The following is a 20,144-nucleotide window of genomic DNA, read 5'->3' on the forward strand; positions in this document are numbered from 1 at the left end:
TACTTAAAAGAAGAGGGTTTCCAGAAAAGCATAGCAGCCTGGTTATCAGACACCTTCCATCTGGACTTTCCAATTTCAACGAGAGAATACCTCTAAACCCGACGCAATGGTCAAGGTTCTTCTGACTGGTAAGCTTCTTTCCAATAGTACCAATCGTTCGATGGCCTAATGGTCTTCATAGGAGGCAGTGGCTTCATTGCTGCTCATATCATTGATGTTTTATTGGCGCGTGGGTGAGTGCAGACTCATCCAGGTCATTGATTGACCTAGGCAATCTGACTGAAGGTGACAGGTTCGCCACAGTAGTCACTGTTCGATCCGAGGACAAGGGCCAGAAGATCCTGGGAGCGCATCCTGGCACACCGAAGGAGAAGCTTTCGTATGTGGTCGTCAAAGATGTTGCAGCAGACGGAGCTTTTGACAAGGTAAGCCGTTACACAGCTCTTGTTCGTTGATGCGAACCATTTCTCCAAGTGCTTCGATCGCCTAGTAGCTCTTGAGACTAAGGGGTTTTCGCTATACAGGCCGTCAAGTCTGACCCACCGTTTGACTATGTCCTCCATACTGCATCGCCTTTCCATTACAACGTCACCGATCCCGTTAAAGATTTCATGGATCCTGCAATCAAGGGAACAACGGGTATTCTGAAGGCAATCAAGGCCCACGCACCAACAGTCAAGAGAGTCGTCATTACTTCATCGTTTGCCGCCATTGTCAACGTGAAGAAGCACGCCGAGGAGTACAGCGAGAAAGTCTGGAATCCAGTTACATGGGAGGAAGCCCTAGAACCTTCTCAGACTTATAGGGGCAGCAAGGTACGTGAACATGCCCCTAACTTGGCGCTGGCTTCGACTAATATATCCAGACATTCGCGGAGAAATCCGCATGGGACTTCATTGAAAAGGAGAAGCCAAACTTCGACCTTTCAACCATCAACCCCCCTATGGTCATGGGCCCAATTGTGCATTACTTGAACTCACTTGACGCCATCAATACGTCCAACAAACGGATCGCTGATATGATCGAGGGCCGTTACAAGGAAAAGCTCCCCCCCACAGGCTCATATCTGTGGGTGGACGTCCATGACGCCGCACTTGCACATGTCCGAGCGATCGAGGTTCCAGAAGCAGGCGGCCAGAGATTCTTTGTCACTGCCGGCTACTTCACGAATAAAGCCATTGCTGATATTATTCGGGAAGCATATCCCGAGCTGGCTGATAAATTGCCTCCCAAGGACTCTCCTGACGACCTTCCAGCTGACATCTATAAGTACAATAACAAGAAGTCTATCGAAGTCTTGGGTATCCAATATCGGTCACTGAAGCAATCGATCGTGGAAACAGTCAAGTCATTGTTGGCTGTCGGCGCATGAAGAATCGTGATGGCATTTATATAGTACAGAAATAGATGTTAGAATAGCGAATGACGTGTATCAAAAGCAGAAGTCAACCCAAGAATATGAAATTCGTAAAGCAAATTGATATGTTACAGTTAAATTACTTTTAAGGGCAGCCGGAGAAAGACGGGCAACATACGCTGCACCTGTGGACGATATCACTCGCCGTACCCGCCTTGGCGGTCGAGTGGAATCAACTTTTCTCCAGCTCACTCCGCACGAGAGTGAAAGGGCCACGGTCAAGATATTGCAATTGTGTTCGAATCGCCCATGGCGACAGCAAGATTATCGCCGACGGCGACCCTTCTACGGAAGTCCCGTCTTTTCGCCCTTCCGTCAGCCCTGCCCTTACCTTCGCAAGATGCGACATCAAAGACCGTCTTTGAATCCGACACCGCGACCCTGCCTCATCCGATCCGAGCGTCCATCGTCACACCGGCTTCATCGCTAGCAAGAGGGGATTGGGGTCTCAAGCGGCCACTTCCCGGAAAGTCGACGTACGAAAAATCTTCCCAGCCTGTTGTCCGGCTAAACGCACTCGATACGTTCGAACATGTCACGGATTTTGAGTCCGCCGCAGACCACACGGTGACTCTGCAGAAGTTCCAGGAGCTGCATATGCCCATGTCTCTTCCTTCGAAGGTCAACTACGCCACTAGCATGGTTCCCAGACATCAGAGTCCCTTCGAATCCCGGGTCGATAACACAGACACCAGCAAGGGTCTTCAGGAGACAGGTGCCAAGCAGTTTAGACATTCTGGACCATGGCTCGCAGGGCAAACCGAAGCTGAGTTCAATGCGTATCTGAATAAGGTGCGCCAACGGAAGCCTGAACTCCTTCAGAAGCTCCGCGATCACTTTGTTGCCAAGCGAACTGCCGAACGCAGAAAGCAAGCCCAGGATAACGGCGAGGATCTGGAGGCTCTCGGTCCGATCAACGTCACCGAGGAGGAATTCCAACGATATATCAAATCTCTGCGAACAGATCCATTTTCTCTCGGTCCTGTCGTTTTTGAGCTCCTGGATCTTCCATCTCCACCCGCTGTCCCTAGTGATCGAATCGGCCACAAGTACTACCAATCTCCTGGTACCAAACTCTCGTCGGCGGAGTATGCTGTATCCGGCCCCCCGAAGACCCATCCTTCCGCCGGTCTATCCTATACTCGATCTCATGCTCTGATCTACAATCACCCAAAGTTTGGGCCCCAGGCGTATCAGCGTCCTGTCCAGGCTCGTATCCTGCGGCCCAAGGGTCGGTTTAAGGGTAAGACATCGAAGGCCATTGCTGGTGTCGGTGGTATCGCTGTGGAGGATCTCAACGCCATGACGTTCGTCGAGCAAGGATCGCCCGCCGGTCTGGCATACTTCGACGCATCCATTCCCGGTGGTGCAAAGTACTGGGTCACTCCCATCCGCGCCTCGGTGGATTCGGAGGGTAGAATTGGTTTGGCATCATACCGTGCCAGTACTACTGCCAAGGCTCCTTATGGCATTGAAGAATACAAGAAGCCTACTTCGACAAGTATCTCCCACGTCGCCCGTGGTGAACAGCGCGTGGTTCCTCGATTAGACAGAGACTTGCCCGCCTATGCTCGCGCTCGCAAGGTTGAACAGGATGCCGGTGTCTTGCCGGAGTCGCAGCAGGGCAAAGATGATGTTGCGCGAAACCTTTTGAGGACTCTCAGCTCTATCTAAGTACTTTTTAACGGCTTCTATTCTGGCGATAAGGAGAGCTGGTTGTACGATTAGATTACTTTGATTATTTTTGATCTTGTGATATAAAGCCTGATATATGATGTAAATTGAGATTCAGCAAGGCAATTCATTTGTATGGACACCAAGTCAAGTAACATACCTTACAACATAGATACAAGCTCAGAAAGATATAGCACTGGATACAGACCAGAATAGGAAAGGTGCACCTAAACCCGACTAATTTCTTGGCAACCAACATAGGGTAAGCCACATCATGTGATAGAACTTAGGGCTTTCGCACACCCGCACCTCCAATATAGCAAGGAATTGTAACACATACAGTTCTCTCGTCTTTCGAACATCCTTCCAGCCAGCACACAACCGCCAAAATGGGTCGCGTTAGAACCAAGGTGAGCTATTGCAAAAACCACAGACATTGCTTTCATGTCGAATAAAAAAAAGGAAACATCAATTCTGATAAAATTTGCTTTTTCCACGACAATAGACAGTCAAGAGGTCCGCCAAGGTCATCATCGAGCGTTACTACCCCAAGTTGACGCTCGACTTCGAGACCAACAAGCGCCTTTGCGATGAGATCGCCATCATTGCCTCCAAGCGTCTCCGCAACAAGGTACGAGCAATTCGAGGCTGAACGACTCCCGGAATCCCATGTACTGATTGATGATGGTCAGATTGCTGGTTACACCACCCACCTGATGAAGCGTATCCAGCGTGGTCCCGTCCGCGGTATCTCTTTCAAGCTGCAGGAGGAGGAGCGTGAGCGCAAGGATCAGTACGTTCCTGAGGTCTCCGCTCTGGATGTTTCCCAGACCGAGTCCGGCCAGCTCGACGTTGATGCCGATACCAAGGATCTGCTCAAGAGCATGGGCGTAAGTCTTGATTTATTTCTCTCTGGAAGCGTAAGCAGTTTGCTGATATGTCATCTTTGATTAGTTCGACAACCTGAAGGTCAACGTTGTCAACGTTTCCCAGCAGCAGGTCCAGGAGCGCCCCCGCCGCTTCCGGTAGATTCGTGCGCCCGAATCTCGATGAAAAAAAATAATGATTGTCTTGGGTCGATCTATGGCGTTTTGAATCATGCTTGCTTTGGCTGGTTTTCCGCAGCTATGATGTAGCATAGGGAGACTGCAATGAAAACATGATTCTCGCTGAGAAAGGTGTCGCCGATTCTCCTCTAGGGGATGACGCTCGATTGCCAAAATTTCTCCTTTTGCCTATTGTCTGCCTAGCAGCGGACGATACGTAGCAGGTTCCGGTTGGACGATCTTTCTATGATCATGGCCGACCTGATTTCACCAACCTAATTGCCAAATACGTCATGCCGGGTCAACTTCTGGAATTGTATTGGATTTTTTTTTTACAACCGTAGATGGGTATCGTGATGTAGTAACGCCGTAAAACCAAGCAAACAAAGGATGACAACCTGCAACTTTTTGGGAGAAAAAATCACCTTTCCTTTGGCACATATCCTTCGATAGAGCCTCCCTTGACATCTCCCGGACGCATCTGCGGCGCCGAGACTTGTTCATGTGAAAGGTTCTCATTCTCACGGATGTTAATGGCCACTCTGCCAGCCTGCAATGCTGGATTCGCGTCTCCGCGTTCCATTGCGAGCTCCCGGGAACGAGCAGTATCACCAAGGGACATCCCTGACAGACCATCCGCGACATCCTCCATATGTAGATCATCCAATTGACTCGTGACTGCTGCCACAGTGGTTGGACTCTTCTTTTTGCCCTTGCCTTGCTCTGTCCTGGCTCTGCCTTCCTCAAGTAGTAACAGCGCTGTGCCGCGTGTGTCATCGGCTCGCCGCTCCCATACAGGCTCTTCGGCCAGCTGCACTCGGATGTACATCGCTCGCTCAGCGCATTCATCTGAACACCACATCTCGAGTTTTTCTTTCGGCACAATGTTCATCTCGCGGCCGCGGCCCCCGGGACCACTGCCCTTGGCACCCCATGTAATTCTGAACTGGCCCTTTGCATCTTCTTTGCGGTGTTCACGGGGACACAACGCGTATCCACACAGACCCTCAATATTGCGCTCTAGAATCAGATTGTCGTAATCGGCTGGCTGGAATGGCACGAGCGCGGTTTTGAAAGCTCGGGCATCCTCGATGGACGGGGCCGCAGGATCTGCTGATGGCGAAGACGGCAGCGTGACAAGTTCCAGGATGCGGTCGAGAATCAAGGCTTCTGTGTCTTTCTGTGCTTGGATCTGGCGGGCATGGTGCATAGCTATCGCGAGATGGCGGGGATCCACGTCTGGCTTGTTTAAGGGTTGGCCCTTTTGCTGCTGGGACGTTTTCGAGCCGGGTGGCGCTCGACGGGCAGGGGCCGGACTCGATGACGTTGCGGCAGAGGCAGCATGCGCAAAAGGGAGAGAGGTCTTCAAGACTGATTTGTCTGAAGACATGATGAGCAGTAAGTAGGGTATTTCTGGTTTCAGTTGCTAGCTGTGGGAGTCTGTCAAGGGAAGAAAAATGCCCGATACTGGGAGTGGTGTTGGTCCACTCGGCACGAGGCAAACCCCAGATTCAACGAGAGCTTCAGTGAGCTTAGCAAGAGTACTGTTCTGCTGCCACAGAGAGTGGAGGTTGAGCGTGTCAAAGAGTTCGGATGGTATCTGTCAGTATGGATTTATGGCACCAGCCTGTCTGGCCAATTTGTCTCATAAAGTGGCTTTGTCTGAGTGAAAGAATCGATGCCAAAAGGTGAGGTTTGCAGAGTGGTAACATTATTATTAGCCGCTGATCACCCATGGTGGAGCAACTTGTCCCGCCCAACAGTGACGACCACCACTCCTCCCTCTCTCCCTCTCCATCTCCCTCTTCTCTTCCATCTCCGTGATTTCCCCTCGATCTCTCCTCCTCTTCTTCCCTGTAACTAAAATTATCTACTAGCTGTCCATTACTTTTTTTTTTCATCCTTGGCATCTCACATAGAGGCATTTTATCTCTTCTGAGGTCTGTGTCTTGGTCCTACAGTAAGTACTTGGCTTCCTGGCTGCCTCAGGGGACAAACACTCTGACGTACAGGGTGCATGCTTTGGATCGATCAGGCTGACATTTATTGTGTTGTCTTGCATCCAGCTCACACTCACTTTCTACAATCCGTCTTAATCCCCCTCCCACATGAACTACTGCATTGAAATTCTTCGAGCGGGTTCTTTCATTGCATTGTCCGCCTTGCTTCCTTGTTGATTGAGGTTGCTGTTGCTGCCTTAGCCCGCCATTTGTGTCAATTGAAACCAATTATCGCAACGCCCCACGATTCCCTTCAGGGTCTTGCCAGATGTCTAGCCCACCGTTTACGGTCAAAGCGGTCTTCGAGTATACTTCGGACCACGATGATGACCTTAATTTCTCCATCGGCCAAATAATAACTGTCACCGCTGAGGAAGATGCGGAGTGGTATTGTGGTGAATATGCCACCGAGTCAGGGGCTAAGATGGAGGGCATCTTTCCAAAGAACTTCGTGGAGAGATATGAGCCTCCAGCACCTCCTCGCCCGTCACGTCCGAGCAGACCTAAGAAGGAAGCCGAAGTTGCACCTCCACCCGAACCCGTCGCACCGGAACCTCAGGCGATCGAGCGTCTCCCTTCCCCGGAACCAGTTCTGCGAAGTCCCCCGCTTCCTGCGCAGGATTTCATCCCCCAGTCGCCCAAATCACCCCCAGCGGCCATCGAACCGCAGGTTGCTGAGCCTTTCTTCCCCCCTCCCAAACCTGCCGAAGCGCCTGCTCCCGTTCAGCCGCCTGTTTCAAATGAGCCAAAAGAGCCAGCTCCCAAGCCGGTGTCCAAATCGCCCCCTCCTCCCGTTGCAGACAAGCCATCCGGTTCATCATTTAGAGATCGTATCGCCGCATTTAACAAGCCCGCTGCACCACCAATTGCGCCATTCAAGCCAGGTGGCTTTGGCAGCCAGAGTGGCTCATTCATCAAGAAACAATTTGTGGCTCCACCTCCAAGCAAGAATGCTTATGTGCCTCCGCCTAGAGAACCACCCGCGAAGATCTACCGACGGGATGAGGATACAGAAGTTCAGGAGCATGCTACGCGTGAGCCTCCAGTTTCAGAAAGCCGGCCTGCACCGGTAGAGGCAGCAGATGAAGGGGCTGAAGACCAACCGAAGCCAACTAGCCTGAAGGAGCGCATTGCTCTGTTGCAAAAGCAGCAATTGGAGCAAGCTGCTCGTCACGCTGAGGCGGCCCAGAAGAAAGATAAGCCAAAGAGGCCTCCCAAGAAGCGCGTGGAATCTCACGAAGATGCCGACGTCGGAGAGGAGCAACAGCCTGAAAACCTGGACACAGCTCCTGCGCGGGACCACAGCGTTGAGACCGTAAAACCTGGAATTTTACCTGTGCCACCGCCGACATTACCGCCACCTGTGCAAGAGTCGGTCAGTGATGCCAATGATGCTGACTATTCCGCTGCTGCCGATACCGAGGATGCGGACGAGATGTCGACAAGCAAGGAAGATCTGGAAGACCGCTCTCGCACTGAAGCTCGGCCAGCCACAGAAATTGAGAAGAAGGCCGACGATGGCCACAAAGGCGAGCCAGATGAAGGTGAAGAACGTGACGAGGAAGAGGAAGAGGAAGAGGAAGAGGTAGACCCCGAAGTTAAGCGTAGGATGGAGCTACGCGAGAGAATGGCCAAGATGAGCGGTGGTATGGGCATGATGGGCTTCTTCGGACCTCCCGGGGGTATGCCCGTTCCTGGCGCAGCTCCTCGCAAGCCCAAAGCCGCTGTGGAAACCGACAGAAGGGAAGAAGATTCGGAGAAGGCTGCGCCAGCAGTTGCTCCCCCTGTTCCCGTCATGGCTCTACCAGGGATGAACACCGCTAGACCAGTGATACCCTCTGCAAGCGTAGAGAAGGAGGCAGAGGAGGAGTCTCAGACTACAACCATAACTGAGCAGCACCACCCACAAGAAGTGCCTGATGTTGAGGACGTCGTTAGCGAAGAATCTTCCCGGCGCGCTTCTATTGACAGACCAGCTGCACCCCAGGGTATGAAGCCTTGATCTCAATGCTAGCTTGAACCATAGTAAGCTTATTCTTTGCATTTTACAGAGCGTCCGGTACCTCCGCCTCCGCCGATGGAGCCACGACCCGTCCCACCTCCCATTGCTCACGACCGGCCTCTGTCTCCCCCGGCTGTTCCAGGAGGTAAGTCTTCGTCCCGCCTTCTTTTGCTAATATCAGGCAATTCTAATTCTCTTACGAAGCCCGACCTGTCCCCCCTCCCCCTATGACTCCCACATCCGCCGACCCGGGCGAGGAGTCTGATGACGAACTTTCCTTACACGCCAGAAATCTGTCTTTGAACGCCCCGGCAGCGGGTCAGGGCCAGCCTGCTACCGTTTCCTCGATCTCAGCCCCTCCTCTACCTGAGCATCTTGATTCACGGCGCTCTTCAACCTATAACCCTACATCTCCGAAGTCTCCTACGCTTACCTCGGAAAAGAGACTCAGTCGCCCACCTCCGCCAATTCCGACAAACCCTCCTTTGTCGCCCCAGGGCAGGGCTCCTCCTCCGCCACCTCCAACCAATATTCACCGCATGTCAACAACTGACAGTAGAATTAGCGCAGTCTCACAACCTCGCCAGGCTGGTGAAGATGTGGACGGAGAAATCACAGAGTACGACGGTGATTATGACACGGATATTGCATCTGGGGCCAAGTTCAAAGATGCTTTGAAAGCTCATGATGGTGACTCGAGTGTTGACGAAGGTGCCACGACTGATGACCATTCTCTTCAATCTCCACGAAGCCCTCATGAAGCTCGTCTTCCTCCTCCACCGCCTCCGTCCGCGCCCAGGGCAGTTCCCCCACCGCCCCCCCTTCAACCGCCAAAGAGCAGTGGGGGTGCTTCTCTCGAATCGCCCAGGGGCCCTCCTCCCCCACCTCCTCACAGAGAGCTGTCGTTCGATGATGGGGATGACGAATATGATCCGTTTCGATATACTGCCCCCCAGCATGGTCTACCGCCTCCAAGAGCGCCTCCTGTTCCTTTTGGCCGCTCAGAAGCACCTCCAGCTCCCCTGCCGCGGTCTATGGAAGAAGACGATGACTTGTATGATGCGTCACCCCTCCGAACCCCACAAGAATTCCCAGTCGCGCCTCCTTTGGAAAAGAGGACATCCTTTGCCCCCCCTCCCACTATGCCTCCAAGTGTACCCCCACCATCGGCGCCACGAAACACCCGTGCATCTCTAGATATCCCTAGAGGTCAGCATAATATCCGGAGGTCAATGGATGCCTCTCGTCCGTCTATCGATCAAGGTTTCATTGCCATGGATGTGGATTTAGCAGAAGGTTCTCTGTGGTGGACACAGCCCAACACTCTTCCGCCTGTTTTCCAGAACCGCAAAGATGTCCTGTTTGAAGTGGAGGAGTCGACTTCCAGCAAGCGCGGTGGACAAACCACAATCTCCAAAAATGTCTACATCCTGTTCGTCGACTATTCGCGAACTGTGATCACGGCAGTATACGATTCCCGCAATCCGGCAGATGTATCCCTGGAACAGCGGCACGATGCCCCACCCTTACATCCGCGCCAGGATCAACTCGAAAATGCACATGCACAATTTGGTGCTCGCATCTCCGATGCTGTGAATGCTATCCAAAACACAACCGTTGCAGATGGCACTCCGTTTGGCTTGGTTCAGCATCTGCTTAGTCCCCTAAAGGAGGCACTTCTCCCCGTCGGTACACGTGCGTATGGCGCTTTGGTATATGCAAACCTAGCAAATGCGTCGGTGCAACAGAATGACGAAATCCGGGCGGGAGATATCGTCACATTCCGGAACGCGCGATTCCAAGGTCATCGCGGTACAATGCATCAGAAGTACAATGCTGAAGTTGGTAAGCCCGATCATGTTGGCATCGTTGTTGATTGGGACGGCACCAAAAAGAAGATCCGTGCTTGGGAACAGGGCAGAGAAAGCAAGAAGGTCAAGGTCGAAAGCTTCAAGCTTAATGATTTACGAAGTGGAGAATGTAAGGTTTGGCGTGTTATGCCTAGAAGCTGGGTCGGCTGGGGGCAGTGAGAAGACCCCTGATGTGTGATGACTCGGGCCCTGCTCCCTCGAGCAAAATCCACGGTGATCCAATGACGAAGTCTATGTGTGTGTTATGTGTATGGGAGGGCATATGATCTACTTTTGTTCTTGCCTTGTCTTCTTCACCCTTCGGTGTCTTGCTGAGACTTCTACAAAGCGCGGACGGTGGGGGTCAAGGCTAAAATGTCATTTCGATTCAAGTACATCTATCGCATTCCGGGTACATGAATGATTCTCTTCATTCATATAGCTGCCTGCAAGTATCAAGTCTGCCCCTGCTATTTGTTTGGTCGGTCTTGAGCCATAATCGTCTTTTCATGTATCTACTACGTACTAATGTTGGCTTTGTTTGAATTACTGAAATGTACCTTTGGGGGTCACTTATCGCTCTCTTGCAATCAATCACCTGGCATTGCAAATAACACTACATAAAAAGGTCGTAACCTATTTTATTTTGTGGAGGTAACTCAATCTCACGGTCTGTTGAGGTGCGACTTCTCTGCATTGGAATTGTATTTGAACATGATGCCTGAGAACTCAGGCAACAACAGTAAGAGTGGCGACCTGATTTTGCTCCTTTCCCATTTGGGCATAACTCAGCCCAACCCCGATTTCCCTTATCTGCAACGACAAGAAACAGCTTCACCAAGCTTTCCCTCCCCCACAACACACCGCGGCCTTGTCTGCATCAACTACATTTCCATAATGGGTGGCGATCTGAATTTAAAGAAGTAAGCCCCTGGAAACCATGCGACATTGACTAATCCATCCGTGCTAACTAACAAAACCAAAACAGATCATGGCATCCATCGCTGCTCCGCAACCAGGAGCGCGTCTGGGCGGAAGAGAAGCGAGCCCTCGAGGAACGCAAGCGCATCGATCAACTCCGCCGTGAACGCGACGAAGAGCGCCAGATCCAGGAACTGCAGCGCCTGCAGGAGGCGTCGGGGGCGCCGCGACAGCAGAACCGCGTCGATTGGATGTACCAGGCACCGTCGAGCTCGACGGGCCACTATGCCGAGGAGATGGAGGGGTATCTACTGGGCAAGCGCCGCATCGACGGGATCCTTCTCAAGAACGACGAGAGCCAGAAGTTGGAGAAGGGGGCTGATGTTGTTGCGGCGCATGCGGCGCCGCCGCCTGTGGGCAATCCCCGCGATACCATGACGAAGGTTCTGGCGGATCCGCTGCTGGAGATCCGAAAGCGGGAGCAGGCGGCGTATGACAATATGGTTAAGGAGTCGGTGAGGCGGAGCCGGCATAGCGAGCATGGTCGGGAGAAGGAGAGGGATGGGGATCGTCGTCGTGACCGGAGCCGGGACCGGGACCGGGACAGGGACCGGGATCGTGGACATAAGCGCAGGAGACATAGCGATGAGGACGGTCACCGGTCACATCGGCATCGGTCACATCGGCAAAGGTCGCGATCGCCGGGGTCGCCTAAGCGATCTGAGAGGAGGCGAGAGGATGGTCGCAGAGACCGTGATCGTAGGGACGACCGCCGGAGCGAGAAAGGTCGGGAACGTCCATCGAGCAGATACAGGGACCGAGATGGCGCACGGCGCGGATCCTATCATGACCGTTCACCCTCTCCTCGTCCCGATAACCATGCGTCTGATAGACGTCGAGCCGAAGACAGAAGCAACCGTAATAACAGAGAACCTCGGGATCAGGATCGCAAGGAGTCAACCTACTGGGGCCCCGACAGACGAGACAACGGAGGTCCAAGAGACTCGTACGGTCGAGGTCCGGCCCCTAAACCCAATCCCGGCAATGCCGAAACCAAAGCGAAGGAACTGGAAGAAGATCGTAAGAGAAGACTCGCTGAAATGATGTCCAACGCAAATGAATTGGAGGAGACTCGCCACCAGCGTATCGTCGAGGTCACGGCCATGGAAGAGAAGCAGCGCCAGGCAGACGAGAAGCAGCGGTCGGATCGGGGTCGGTTTGTTGGTCAACTCCATAAGCAACTCCAGGAAGACAGTCTGGATGAGCGGATCAGGCGCAGCCGTGGTGGTTTGGCTAAGATGGAGGATTGATCTCTATCTTCTGGCGGTTTCTTTACTTTTGGTCATCTGAGTTAGGTTTATCTTACACATTCTGGCGTTCAGTCAATGCATGGTTTGGGGGAATGCTTTCACACGTGTCTCGTTAATGACTTGGAGGTTAATTATTTGGGCTCGTTTCTATGGACTATCTTCCTGTGTATTTCACAATGGCTTTCCAAATTTTAGATATCCTATCGCTATGACATTTTCAAGCCAGGTATAAGACTTATACCAGAAAGAAAAGAAAGAAAGAAAAAAAGATATGATGATGCAAATGTTTCGATTAAAAGGCATCACAAAAGTCTACGACAAACATCGCCGATGAAAAAGGAATACATCTCTCGTCGAAGACCCCATGAATAGATGCTACTCTACAGCAATAACAATTCGCCCGTCGCCGCTCCTCCAGCCATCTGTGATTGATACACGTGCTGCTGGTTCTGGTTGACTACGTACTGCATCTGAGGTGCTCCACCTCCGCCAGCACCGCCATCTTCACGGCCACCGAGATCAAGTGCCGCCATTTGCTGATTCCCAACACCGCTGAAGTACATGTCTGCTGCATTCACGGCTGCATTCATGCTACTGATTCCGGCAACGGGGCTGTTGGTCGCTGAAGGATCCGCGTCAGAGCCCGTGGGGGTTGGGAACTGCCATATACTATTGCCATTCTCATCACGCGGTTTCTGCAACGCAGGGCTGTACTGCAGACGTCGGGTGCGTGCGGAGCGGAAGACTTGCTGGACCGGTTTTAGGTAGACGGTTGCGAGCGTGCCGACGTTTAGACAAAGTTCTTCCAAGGTGCGAGAATCCAACTTCTCGCTTTCTGCGCTGATTGGGGGTTTCTGACCCATCACAACTTGCTTCGCGGTGGCTGGGTCCGTTGACAAAAGACGCCAGTACATGTAACCTCTATCCCTCAGGTCCGGGTCATCTGTTTCTTCTGTACACCATTTCAATACCTGTGGTACAAGTTGCTGGCCCTTGGTTGGACGCTGGATGAAAAGCTTCACCGTGGCGGTTAGTAGAGCAAGCTGCACCTCGATTGTCTCGTCGTGGAAAGTCGCTAGGTAATCCTGGAGCAAGCCGTCGGAATTCTCAATGCGGTCCGCGTATTGTCCGATAATCCAGATGATAGCCGCCTTTGCCTCTGGCTCATCCAGTTCGTCAATGTTTTGGATGACGTTGGTGATGATACTTTCGTACTGATTGGGGTACTTGCGGAAAATATTCCGAATGACAACCGTCGCCTCTTGCACGATATAGGGAATTTTGGCGTTGACCAGCTCAAGGAGAGTATCAATGCACTGCCGTGCTGCAGATTCAATCTTGATGGCCAGTTTACCAATAGCACGTACGGCTTTTCGTACGAAATGAACATCGATCTCGGTTGCATACCTGGATTGCGAATTAGTCGAATGGCCTTTAGTTTCAAGTGAAGTTCAGACTCACTCTCGCAGCTCCGCCAGGACAATGGAAATATTGTCCTTCGTCGTCAGCATGAATATCAGCTCGAGTTTGGTAACTTTGACATAAATAGGGTCATTGTAATTGCAGAAAAAGACTCGGATGTCGTTTCGTAGAACCTCAGGTCTCTTTTGTAGGATGAGGATGGCATTTCGAAGCGCAAGGTATTGTACCTCTGGAGGTTTGGAGAGAAGAGTGACGAGGGGTGGAGACAATTTCTTCGATAGGGAGGTGATGTGCCTTTCGTCGGATATATAATTCATTAAGTAGAGGATGACACGGATTGACGTAAGGACAACAGAAGAGTTGGAGTGGGAAAGACGAGGAGCTACTCGTTCAGCGAGTAGAAGTGCTTCTGCTGTATCCTGAGGCACATAGGACATGAGGGCGTCGAGGATGTAGGTTTGACCCCATCTGCGCAATGGTTAGAACAATGCACCATACAAAAGGAATAGATAGAGACGGAAAACCGTACTCAGAGCAATCTGGCAGAATAGAGACCAGCTTTGATGCGCTCGCGTAGTCAATAGCTAAAGATATTGATTCGCTTCGTCCCCAGATATCTGTTAAAGCAGCGAGAACACTGGATACGACAGTTGGATTCTCGTCTTTGAGCATACTATTGAGCCGGTCAATGAGATCAGAGCTCTCCACCATCTTCTTATCGTGCTCGTAGAGCTTCGAGACGCAGAAGGCGGCGGTCTTGCGAACATAAGGATCCATGTCCCCCATTAACCTTTTCACCGGCTGAACAGTTGCTTCGACGAACTCGCGAACATGTATATAGGAGATAGTACGCAATGCCAAGGCGCGCACGAGCGGATTCGTATCGTCCATGTCCTGCATTATAAATGTTAGATTTCTCAACATAGGACGATTATCAGGTTCCGAGTCTCTCATACATCGACAAGAATCGGCAACGCTTTCAGCGCAACATCTGGCTTCATCCTCGAATAGTTGACCAGGAACAGGAAGCACCTATTGTATCATGGTCAGCTATCCGGTTCCGCCCACAACGTACTCTTCCCATTCTTCCTCGCAACATACATCTTCTTTATCTCCAGACTCGGAAGGTTCATGCAACCAATGACATCGGGGAACAAGGCGACCATGTCGTTGTTGCTCATGGTCATATTGGCGACGATCTTCTTCAGAGCAATCTTCTTGGCCGAGAAGTTCTTATCCTTCTTGCCGCCGCTGTTAAGCTCCTGTCGCAACTCGGCGACTTTGCCCTGTAAAGAACGAGAGAATGGTAAGCCATAGTTCGTCGCATAAGGAAGCACGGCGATCAACATAGAGCAGGTATGAGATGAAGTCAAATCGGAAAGTAGATGAGTAATGTGAGGAAAGGCAGAGTATACAATAAGCTCAACAGTGCTACGGAGCGGCCCAAGGGGTAAGAATGCCAGCCAGTCCGTCGGTTTAGACGAGCCTCCAAGAAGCCCTGGACCTGAGGGGGCCAGAGAGGGGCAGATAAGGAGTGAACAATGGCAAAGCTTTGATCGCCATCCAACGTCGAGGTCCGATGGCCACTTTTCTTAGCATTTGAACGTACCCTAGCGAACAGTTTCGCATCTCCCCCGCTGGAACTCATGGTGGCTTTGCGGACGAGCAAATGAACGAGTCTCCTTTACTGCTCTAGCCCCTGCAAATACTCCGTAGGTTGTTCGAACTCGGCTTCGGTCGCAACTTCATATGAATCTTATCGCCGGCGATAAAACAAGTGTAGGGTAATCGATCTAAATAGCTGCGCAATGCTTATTTAGCTGCTCTGCTGCTTCGAGGGCTCCATGCCTCCGGGATCGTGTGGTGTCTGGGAGTGTTCAGGGAGGGACCGTTAAGGAGAGGGAAGGTCAAGGGCGAGGCAATCGGTCATAAATCGACGATGGTAGATTGTAATTTTCCGCTGATGAAGATAGACGCACGATAGGAAACACGGGGGGGGGGAAAGAAATAAAGAAAAAGAAAATCCGAATGATAGAACAATGAGACAACCGTGTCGAATCTCCCAGATGGGCTGGAATCGTCCGAATGGTTCAAGAATCAGGAGTGGATCGGCCGCCGCCAGCTCCGCGTGCTTGTGGGGAGTTTCGACCAACTGGCGGCTGCTTACAGTGGCTTGGACGAACTCCCCATCTCCGTCCATCCACCAGCAATCCAGCATCACATCTAATCTTCCTTGAGCTCGCCAAGTCGCCGGATCACCAACCCATTCGTGGGCTCTCTGATACTATCATGGCATCTCAACCCTTTCAACCCCCTCCGCCACCGGATTGGGTCGTTCGTTATAACACCCCTATGCCACGTCCGACTAAGGCGGCGGCCAGTATTCCCGATCCTCCAGGATACTCTAAGGAGAAAGTCCTAGGCAAGGGCGTGAGTTACTCCAATGGATTCAATTTACCTACTGCAGTACTCGCAGTCATGAGTTTACCCGATTTAACCATATTGGTATTCAGCGCGCCCAACAACAAGCGGCCGCCGCCGCCGCGAAGCCTGCCGAAACCGATGTTCTGAAGCTAAAGAAAGCCTGGGAGATTGCCCTTGCTCCCTCGAAGCAGATCCCCATGAACGCGATCATGATGTACATGTCCGGAAACAGTCTCCAGATCTTCAGCATCATGATGGTGTTCATGCTCTTCAAGGGTCCCATTCAGGGTCTGATAAGCACCAATACAGTTTTCGCCAAGTTTGAATCGGAGGGAATCCGCGGGAAGTTGCTCGGAGTGAAGGCTGTCTATGTCCTGATGCAATTTGGGCTGCTGGGACTGGGAATATGGAAGGTTAACGCAATGGGACTCTTGCCGTATGACCTTTGGTCCTTCTTTTGTTGGTTTTTGGCGACTTGGCTAATGTGGATATTCGAACAGGACGACGAGATCGGATTGGCTTGCTTGGGAGTCGGAACGACAACCGCTGGAGCGGGCTTATTTTGCATTTGGTTAGACATGTGCTGCACAAGGAGACTATGGATGACGAGAATAGAGAATCAGAATCTACGCGTCGATTTTCTTCGTTCATTTGTGAAGTAACTCATATAATGCTCATAATAATCCGTACCGATTGTAATGACCAAGGTATGTAAGCTCTTACCAACGGCTTCAACGCATTGCAAGTATCTTTTTACCCGCGCGCCTTGAGCGCCTTTTGACAAGCCTCGTGGAAAATTCGGCAGAATTCCCAGACGTCCGTATACGTGTTGTAAAGAGGTGCTGGTGCAACGCGAATGACGTCAGGCTTCCTCTCGTCTATGACTACTGCATTATCCTCCAACGTTTCCAGAACGTGGTCGAGGAGGCCAGGTTGGAGACGAACACTAAGCTGGGCACCGCGCTCGGCTGGATTGGAAGGAGTGATGATTGTGAAGGGCTTCTTTTCGGAGGGTGTGTCCAGCGGATAGTTGAGAAGGAGGTGTTCTAGGTAGCCTGTGATGTGCAGTGACTTTTTCCGAATCTCAGCCATCGAAGCCTGTTTGAACAGCTCTAAGGATGCCACTACTGCATTCATGTCCAGCACCGATGGATTTGATAGCTGAAATCCCGCGGCACCCGGCTGGGGTATGAAATCTGGACGCAGCTGGTGAGAAGGTCGAACCAATACAACAAAGGGAAAGGAGGAAGATCATACTGTTGTCCATGAGGAAACGAGTCTTCTTATCTCCTCCCCACCAACCTGACAAGCGTGGACGGAAAGGCTCTGATTCGGAATTAACCTGTTCCAAATTCACCCGGCCATGTCTTTCATGCACAAAGAGAGCGGCCGTGCCTCCTGGTCCGCTATTGAGATACTTGTAAGTGCACCACGCGGCGAAGTCGACGTTCCAGTCATGTAGCTGCAAATCGACATTGCCTGCAGCGTGGGCACAGTCCCAGCCAACCAGGATACCCTTGGACTGAGCGTGAGCAGTTATCCTCTTAATGTCAAAGTATTGTCCGGTATAGTACTGTATCGCAGATAACAGTATAACCGCCGTACTCGATGCATGTTCATCAATGGTTCGGATTATATGTTCGGTATCCAGGACGGGGCGGGTATGATCTTCTGGCTCTATGAGGACCATGCCATCCTTTGGGTCGAAGTTGTGATGCTTGATTTGGGATTCAACCGCATACTATTCGACTCGTTGTTAGCTCTACCCCCGGTAGCCTTTGGACAGCTTAACCGCAAGACATACATGGTCGCTGGGGAAGGCTTTGCCCTCGATGATAATCTTGTACCTTTCCTGGGTGGGCTGATAGAAGCTGGCCATGAGGATATGGAGGTTGGTCGTCAATGTGCCCATGACTGCGACTTCGCTTTCCATTGCTCCCACAATCGGCGCCATGAGCCTGGCTCCAGCAGCATCGACGTCGACAAATGGGGGAAGCAATTGGTCGTCATGTTGGACAAAATGGCCCGTTACACCTTTGGTTGCCCAGGCCCGGAGGTAATATTCAATGTACTTTCGGGTACTTTGAGGTTGAAGTCCGAGTGAGTTTCCACAGAGATATAAGCTTGGAGTGGGAGAATGTTCGGGTTCTAAGGTTCAACGCAGCTTGTTAGGACCAGGCGGAGAAAGATGCGGATGTCAACACAGAGCCTACATACATACCCTGATTCGGATCCAATGTCGTCCTCTTTAGATCTTCCTTGGAGGGAATGACGAACTCGTTGCGGAACCGGTGCAAAGGGTCTTGAGCATCGAGTGACTCTGCGTACTCCTTGCTAAACGCCCTAATATCATCGTTGTATGGAAGCGGGGGTCCGTTCTGGATCTCTCGAGTATGTAGACGAGAGCCCATCCTGTGCGAATTTCGGAGAATGACCAGCTGGGCGTGGTTAGCTTCCGCAGATATCTCTGAATCTCCGCAAAGTGATCTTCGCCTGAAAAGGAGAACTCACCGCAGTATTAATATTATGACAAGCAATTTCTCCTCGCCGCGAACCCCTCCATGACGATGATCGCCGGCGGTTGCCATTCTGCCGCTTCTCGCCGATTACTTAGACCAATGGTATTGTGCAAGTCTACTGACTAATGGGAAACTCGCCGTAGGTAGCCTCGGAGTACAGAGTACTCCAGCATATATAATCAAATCGTCCGATGATAAACCAACAGACCCAATACGTGAGATCACCTTGAAAGACCGTTCAGCAGCCTGCACATTACACTGCACCATGTCTCAATCAGCGCTCTCCACAGCTACGCGCCGGATGTTGCGTTTTCAAAACATCTCCGGAGTGGCGAGCATCCATTCCACTTCCATCAGAACATTGAACTGGTCCTGCCACTATTCCCCGTCACTCTGTGAATCTACGCCTCGTCGATCAGTCTCATATTTGTGCCTTTCGAGAGGCAACAGTGCCGCGTTGCGCACGATTCCCACAAGAAGTACGGCGTACTCGGTCATCCCCACGCAACGCTCAGCCTTCTCTTCATCGGTTATCCGGCCGGCTTCGAAAGTTGTACAAAATCCGAGGGTGGATGAAGATGGAAAAACATTAATGATCGACATTTCACCTCGAGCTGCCGAGGTACGTTGAATATTTTTCTTTCCACAAATACGCTGGGACGCCGGTCATGGAGTGCACTTTGTACTGTGGCAGAGTTGGGAGCTCATGTGCTTGGATCTTAGCTTCGCTGGGAGGAAATTGGTTCTATGGCCAGAATCTAATCCTTTTCAGCGGAAGAACAAGCACATACGACCACAGGGTGTGGAGAACAGGGCTTCCCGTCCGCTCAGCCGTACTTAAGCCACACGCCGGCCGGTTAGTAGTTGGGTGGGTGACCACCAGCGAATCCCGGCTGTTGTATGTTTTTTTTTTTTTTCTCCCCCTTTATTCTTTTTTTCTTGTTCCTTTGGGACATGCTCCTCGATCTCTCCATAGCTGTTGTGTATCTATCTATGGTTGTTTCGGCCATACTGACTTCTCCATCAGCGTCTTCGAGAAATCACCGATCCATCATCTTCTCCGTCTATCACCAAGGAAGAAAACCCATACCATCATCTCCGAATTACCGTCACCAGCGGAGGATGCCACGGCTTCCAGTATCTCATGTCTCTTGAGGCTGCATCAAAGATCGACCCCGAGGAGGATACGATCTTTGAGTCAGAGCCGGTGGATGGCCCAACCTCAGGTTCCGGCGAGGCAAAGGTGGTCATGGATGAACCCTCTCTGGAGCTATTATCAGGCAGCACGGTCGATTACACCATGGAGTTAATTGGCAGCCAGTTCAAGATTGTAGACAACCCACGTGCCACGAGTAACTGCGGCTGTGGGACGAGTTTTGATGTCAAGGATTAATAAACGGCTTCTGAGTTAAGCCGTTGAATGCTGGGAGCTTTAGATCGAAGACATTTAATTGATCCTTTTCTGCATTGTAGATTACAGCACTCCGTCGATAGAATAAATTATACTATACCCTTTCCTCTCTTTCAAGAATGGGCCAACTTAGCAAGTGATAACTATC

General features: G+C 51.5%; 10 protein-coding genes across 10 annotated transcripts, besides 4 other annotated features; 7 read left to right on the forward strand and 3 right to left on the reverse strand.

The window, feature by feature from the left end:
* Positions 1-106: 106 nt before the first annotated feature.
* ACLA_069310 (SDR family oxidoreductase) lies at positions 107-1,372 on the forward strand (the record flags this gene model as incomplete). Its single annotated transcript, XM_001275326.1, has 5 exons — positions 107-128; positions 182-233; positions 293-425; positions 525-815; positions 866-1,372. 5 exons carry the CDS (start codon positions 107-109, stop codon positions 1,370-1,372), a joined length of 1,005 nt encoding a protein of 334 aa, XP_001275327.1.
* A 294-nt stretch (positions 1,373-1,666) lies between these two features.
* ACLA_069320 (mitochondrial 37S ribosomal protein bS1m) lies at positions 1,667-3,091 on the forward strand (the record flags this gene model as incomplete). The annotated part of the gene is made up of 1 exon (XM_001275327.1): positions 1,667-3,091. One exon carries the CDS (start codon positions 1,667-1,669, stop codon positions 3,089-3,091), a length of 1,425 nt encoding a protein of 474 aa, XP_001275328.1.
* Positions 3,092-3,480: 389 nt separating this feature from the next.
* On the forward strand, positions 3,481-4,120 carry ACLA_069330 (40S ribosomal protein eS17; the record flags this gene model as incomplete). Its single annotated transcript, XM_001275328.1, has 4 exons — positions 3,481-3,501; positions 3,597-3,722; positions 3,784-3,981; positions 4,046-4,120. The coding sequence occupies 4 exons, from the start codon at positions 3,481-3,483 to the stop codon at positions 4,118-4,120; spliced, it is 420 nt and encodes a 139-aa protein (XP_001275329.1).
* Positions 4,121-4,558: 438 nt separating this feature from the next.
* ACLA_069340 (Rtr1/RPAP2 family protein phosphatase) lies at positions 4,559-5,527 on the reverse strand (the record flags this gene model as incomplete). The annotated part of the gene is made up of 1 exon (XM_001275329.1): positions 4,559-5,527. The coding sequence occupies one exon, from the start codon at positions 5,525-5,527 to the stop codon at positions 4,559-4,561; it is 969 nt and encodes a 322-aa protein (XP_001275330.1).
* Positions 5,528-6,405: 878 nt separating this feature from the next.
* On the forward strand, positions 6,406-10,169 carry ACLA_069350 (SH3 domain protein; the record flags this gene model as incomplete). The annotated part of the gene is made up of 3 exons (XM_001275330.1): positions 6,406-8,125; positions 8,189-8,284; positions 8,344-10,169. 3 exons carry the CDS (start codon positions 6,406-6,408, stop codon positions 10,167-10,169), a joined length of 3,642 nt encoding a protein of 1,213 aa, XP_001275331.1.
* Positions 7,696-7,722: a microsatellite.
* Positions 10,170-10,886: 717 nt separating the features above from the next.
* On the forward strand, positions 10,887-12,220 carry cwc25 (U2-type spliceosomal complex subunit CWC25; the record flags this gene model as incomplete). Its single annotated transcript, XM_001275331.1, has 2 exons — positions 10,887-10,912; positions 10,978-12,220. The coding sequence occupies 2 exons, from the start codon at positions 10,887-10,889 to the stop codon at positions 12,218-12,220; spliced, it is 1,269 nt and encodes a 422-aa protein (XP_001275332.1).
* Positions 11,497-11,525: a microsatellite.
* Positions 11,570-11,597: a microsatellite.
* Positions 12,221-12,462: 242 nt separating the features above from the next.
* Positions 12,463-12,490: a microsatellite.
* A 110-nt stretch (positions 12,491-12,600) lies between these two features.
* ACLA_069370 (putative AP-2 adaptor complex subunit beta) lies at positions 12,601-15,290 on the reverse strand (the record flags this gene model as incomplete). The annotated part of the gene is made up of 6 exons (XM_001275332.1): positions 12,601-13,627; positions 13,682-14,110; positions 14,172-14,536; positions 14,599-14,674; positions 14,744-14,928; positions 15,252-15,290. 6 exons carry the CDS (start codon positions 15,288-15,290, stop codon positions 12,601-12,603), a joined length of 2,121 nt encoding a protein of 706 aa, XP_001275333.1.
* A 641-nt stretch (positions 15,291-15,931) lies between these two features.
* Positions 15,932-16,642, forward strand: ACLA_069380 (ER membrane protein complex subunit 4; the record flags this gene model as incomplete). Its single annotated transcript, XM_001275333.1, has 3 exons — positions 15,932-16,072; positions 16,156-16,502; positions 16,567-16,642. The coding sequence occupies 3 exons, from the start codon at positions 15,932-15,934 to the stop codon at positions 16,640-16,642; spliced, it is 564 nt and encodes a 187-aa protein (XP_001275334.1).
* A 177-nt stretch (positions 16,643-16,819) lies between these two features.
* bna5-1 (kynureninase) lies at positions 16,820-18,477 on the reverse strand (the record flags this gene model as incomplete). The annotated part of the gene is made up of 4 exons (XM_001275334.1): positions 16,820-17,262; positions 17,324-17,807; positions 17,871-18,214; positions 18,288-18,477. The coding sequence occupies 4 exons, from the start codon at positions 18,475-18,477 to the stop codon at positions 16,820-16,822; spliced, it is 1,461 nt and encodes a 486-aa protein (XP_001275335.1).
* A 373-nt stretch (positions 18,478-18,850) lies between these two features.
* Positions 18,851-19,978, forward strand: ACLA_069400 (HesB/IscA family protein; the record flags this gene model as incomplete). The annotated part of the gene is made up of 2 exons (XM_001275335.1): positions 18,851-19,207; positions 19,613-19,978. 2 exons carry the CDS (start codon positions 18,851-18,853, stop codon positions 19,976-19,978), a joined length of 723 nt encoding a protein of 240 aa, XP_001275336.1.
* Positions 19,979-20,144: the final 166 nt, after the last annotated feature.

This window comes from Aspergillus clavatus, genomic scaffold, assembly GCF_000002715.2.
Source record: "Aspergillus clavatus NRRL 1 1099423829791 genomic scaffold, whole genome shotgun sequence".
Taxonomy (NCBI): Eukaryota; Fungi; Ascomycota; class Eurotiomycetes; order Eurotiales; family Aspergillaceae; genus Aspergillus; species Aspergillus clavatus.